Here is a 4547-nt window from a genome sequence, read left to right on the forward strand (position 1 = left end):
TACTTTAACTTATACTCCGATTCTCGAAGAGTTTATAATTTATTTAGAATTAACAACTATCTGTAAAAAACATCTATTACTTTTGAAAAAGAGGATGTATATGCAATGAATAATTCAAAACCTTCCATTTTCAGATTGTCAAGTAATAATTATATGATTTTAATATATTAAATCTAATTTATATTGATTATATTTCTTTAAGACTACAAGAGAGTACCTATAGTATTTTTCTCATACCTTTTATGTCAATTTTAATAATAATGAACAAATTCCTTCTACAAAATTATTAATCAGTTTGTAATTAAAATTTAATTAGCCGTCTTTCAAGATGTTCGAGAAAAATTGTCACAATCGTTAAAATAAATATTTCGATGAGGAGTGAGAGTTGGGATATGCCATTCATTACATCGCGAATAGAATTATTAGGAAAGTATATTTGAAAAGAGCAAGCAGGTGGCAGCGATGGGCGTTGATTTATTTTATTATTTAAAGCACTTTATTTGAAATATAAAGAATATATATAGAACATAGAACATTCAGAAATATATAGGATATTCAGATCTCAAATATTTTCTTCTTTCAACAAAGACATCATCGTCCTGTTAGTATTTTTCCGAATTCTGAGTATATGTTTAAGGGTACATTTTTAGTACGTTCATATACCCATAACTTTTTTTCCAAATAATTTAGAAGGTCTGATTGTACTAATCGACATGCCGCATCACGTTCCCATCTTATTACGCTGAGTGCTTCTTTACTTATAGATCGTTCCGCAACAGCCTCTAAAGCAATGGATGTCAATTCCTTGATATTCTTGTTTTGGACGGTATCGTTCTTCCTCAATGACCTCAGTAGTTCTATTATGTCTGTTTCAATGAGTTTTTCAGCAAAGTCTTCCATGCTTTTTATCATACTTAGCACAAGTATAATACCCATTTGTTGTATGTTGCTGCTTGGATTAGTGAGTAAAAAGCGTAGGAATTCTAACCAGAAATTCGAGTCCAAAACTTTCTTACAAGCTTCTTTGTTGGCCACCGTCAGTTTCACTAGAGCTGCAGCTGCTGCAAAATTAATATCTTGATTCTCGTCCTTGTACAATAACATAAGATAATCTACTCGAGAATTATTCTGCTCGAAACACTGGATAGCGACTTCACGGCTTAATATCATAATGTTTATAAGATTTGCAGACGCCAATTTCAAAAGATAGTCCCCCTCGTACACAAAGGCATCAATCTTCTGAAATACTCCTTCTTTGAACATATGTTCTCGGATGCTGTCGTTGACTTCAGCTAGATTGCACAAAGCTGTTAGAGTCTGGCAATTCTCATTAACGGAACACTCCAGGTTCAGAAGATTTACGATCGGTTGAACAAACTCCATGAGTAGTTGAGCGGAAACTATATTATCAGCATCAGGGAAAATACTCTTCGTGAGTGCCAAATGGACCAGGGCTAGCGAAGCCTGCTTTTTTCCCTTGACTGTGCCATCCAGCGCCAACGACAACAATGTTTCCGGCACGACAGCCGGAGCAACTACATCTACCAATATCTGTTTACTGCATATCGCGTTGAAAACGCGCGCTATCAATTCCTTGCAGTTCTGATCGTCCGTTTTAGCGAGTTCCAACAGATAGGTGATCACATCGTAATCTATTAATAAGTTGATCAATCCTTCTTCGAAGTCGTCGTCCAATTCAGATTCCTCGGGAAAATGATATTTGACAAACTTTGACAATTCTATCATCTCGAATTCTTGCTCGTCATAAGCGTTGCACAAGTTCATCAACGTCGTAAGCATGTCAAAGAGAGATTGATCATGAGTGGATGGATCATCGGCGATATCGATCATCGTTTCAATGACTTCTAGATTCTCGATCAACTCCTGTTTGACTCCGGTGTTGAAAGTCAGATACGACAGACCTTTTACGGCCCACTCTCTATTTTCTTTCTTTAGATTAATCAACAATCGTCTGCAAGCCTCGGTCAATTCCTTGGTCACTCCATCCGCGAACGGTGTGGTAGTCGCGTCTGAGTCTCCGGAATTACCCATCTTGCAAAAAGCCACTAACGCTCGAACCCGAAGTGAATCATCTTGAGATTGACACAGTTTTTTTAATATATTAACACCTTGTTTTATGATCACGTCGACCTTGTCTTTTCTGGTCACAGCGGCTACGATACATTCGAGAGCCACTCTCTGCTGCAATACATCATCCATTCCCGCCATAACGAGGATCATCTCTAAAATTCCTTCTTTAACCATAAATGTGTTTCCAACATCTAACGGGCTCAATAATAAGGTTGTTATCGCAACTACTACACGCACCTGTAAAACAATCGATTGACAATTTATTAATTTTTACGTTTCGTGAAACAATATTGATTTAAAATGAAGGAAGTTACAGTGTTATTATTTAGTTTTGATAGAAAATAGGAGAAATTTCTTGTAAATTACGCTTCAGAAAATACTACAAATGGCAAAGTCGTATTCTTCAGTAAGTTTCGATTAAACTCTGATATAATCGTATTTTAATTTAAAACTTACAGAATATATACAATATCAACAATTTAAAAAAATCTTTAACATTTTTGCTTTAAAAAGTTTAAATTGCTCAAATAGACTATGTTAAAAAAAAGATACTCGGCTTTTTATTTTGAAACAATTTAAATGATAAAAAAAGATCGAAAGTTACAAAATTCATACTTTAGATTGTATGTCAGGCGAATGCAATTTATCTTCAATAAATTCATCAACGGCATTGGTAAATGTTTTCTCATCATCACAGTTCTTATACACGTTTTTATATACCATTGCTAAGCACACACTGGTTATAGTTCGCGTAGAAGACGTGATGTCTAGCAAAGATTCAGAATTGTATTCCTCCATTTCACCGGCTACCTCCATCAATCTTTGCACACCGCGAAGTTCGACAAATCGTTTGGCCCAGTCTAACGCAGTATAATGAATGTTATGCGTAATAAGTTTTATTATTGCGTCTCTAGCAAGGCCTGTTATCGTTCTACTCGTTATACTGTACGACAAGCAGAACATAATCGTGTCTATTTCCTTCTTATGCGCCTCATATAAATCCTCGTTACGATTTGAATCAGGTTTATTATTATTCATGCCGCTGTAAGTGTTCAATATATTCTGAAACAAAAATATGCAATAAATTTGTAATTACTGAAATACATGTATAATTACACGTATCTTACTCGATATTTACCTGTAAACAATATTGAGACGCGTTAACTCTCTCTATAGATGTGCTGCTCATTATTTCCAGGAACCAAGGCAAACCGACGTATTTCATAACGGACTCAGTTCGACTAATATTGTTTTTGCATAACTCGGTTACAATACGAATCGCTCTGCAGATCACTTCCTCGTTCTTTTCCACTTTCACAAGGTGAACCATTTTGGATATACCTTCCTTTTTGAAGATCTCCTCGGCACCAGCGTCGTCACCCGCGAGCAAAAGCAGTTTACTCATAGCGATTTCACGTTCCTTCTCATTTGTGTTCTCGTCAAATGCTAGATCCAGCACTTCTGATACCTAATACAAAGCAAAATTAAAGCGTATACTTAAATATAATAATCTGCAATAAAAATGTAAATAATTGTGACATTATATGATGTAATTTTTATCCGTATAGTGTGCAGACTATTAATTAACATGAATTAATAATTATGTAATAAAAGACAAATACTCAAATCTATTTGTCAAATTATGTATGATATTGAAACAAAAACGCTTACTAATACTTACATCAAGTATGAAAAATGTATTTCATTTTTATTCTCTTATCTAGATTAAATTATCATGTTTTGCAAGTTGACGAACTTTTGTAATAGTTATGTATATTTACCTGGGCATTAATATGTAACTTTCTCTTACGACGTTCTTGTACAATTTTACGTAAGTGGTCCACTACGCGTTGAAAATCTTCGTTATTAGGATTTAATGCAATAAGAATCTCTGCATCCTGATATGCCTCCTCGAATCTTTCTAACGCTTCTAGTGCTTTACATCTTTGTAACAATGCTTCGCTACAACATATCTTTAACGCACTATTGCAGTCATTAATAACTTTCTCGTAATTGCTCAGCTGTAAATAAATATCAGCTCTATTTCTGTAGAGACATGCTTTTTCAGCTTTGTCCTCTGTTAGTTTCAGTGCGTTTGAGTAGTAACTCAATGCTTCTGACAAATTGCCTTTTCTAGACTCTTCGCAACCCTTGTGCTTCCACTCCTGTGCACTCATATCTGACTCTGCCATGATGGAATAACTCTACAACACAAATTATATGATGTTACATTATATGTTTTAACATAGAAAGAGTCTGACACTTAATACTATATCTCTTGATACATGTATTATCTTAAACACAAAAGGCATAATTATTACTAAATAATTATATGCATGTATGAGACAATGGGCCTGTTTATCTTTCCTTTTTTCCTTTTCACATTAGAAAGAAAAAGAGAAAAAATGAACTGTACAAGTTCAGCTGAAACAAACAGGCCTAATACATGTATAATG

At 34.6% G+C, this 4547-nt stretch overlaps 1 protein-coding gene across 1 annotated transcript; it reads right to left on the minus strand.

Annotated features, from left to right (window-relative positions):
- Window positions 1-507: 507 nt before the first annotated feature.
- On the minus strand, window positions 508-4291 carry LOC112466359 (protein unc-45 homolog B-like). The gene is made up of 4 exons (XM_025034426.1): window positions 3873-4291; window positions 3230-3559; window positions 2707-3153; window positions 508-2328 (listed from the first exon to the last, which is right to left on the minus strand). Exons 1-4 carry the CDS (start codon window positions 4281-4283, stop codon window positions 592-594), a joined length of 2925 nt encoding a protein of 974 aa, XP_024890194.1. The 5' UTR covers window positions 4284-4291; the 3' UTR covers window positions 508-591.
- Between the last annotated feature and the right edge of the window lie 256 nt (window positions 4292-4547).

This window comes from Temnothorax curvispinosus, unplaced genomic scaffold, assembly GCF_003070985.1.
Source record: "Temnothorax curvispinosus isolate PA1 unplaced genomic scaffold, ASM307098v1 QBEX01001548.1, whole genome shotgun sequence".
Lineage (NCBI taxonomy): Eukaryota > Metazoa > Arthropoda > Insecta > Hymenoptera > Formicidae > Temnothorax > Temnothorax curvispinosus.

Coding starts and splice junctions, on each gene's coding strand:
- LOC112466359 (XM_025034426.1), bottom strand. CDS start 4,283: ATGGCAGAGTCAGATATGAGTGCACAGGAGTGGAAGCACAAGGGTTGC. Junction 3,560..3,872: donor AGTTACATATTAATGCCCAG/GTAAATATACAT, acceptor GCTTTGTATTAG/GTATCAGAAGTGCTGGATCT. Junction 2,329..2,706: donor CGCCTGACATACAATCTAAA/GTATGAATTTTG, acceptor ATTGTTTTACAG/GTGCGTGTAGTAGTTGCGAT.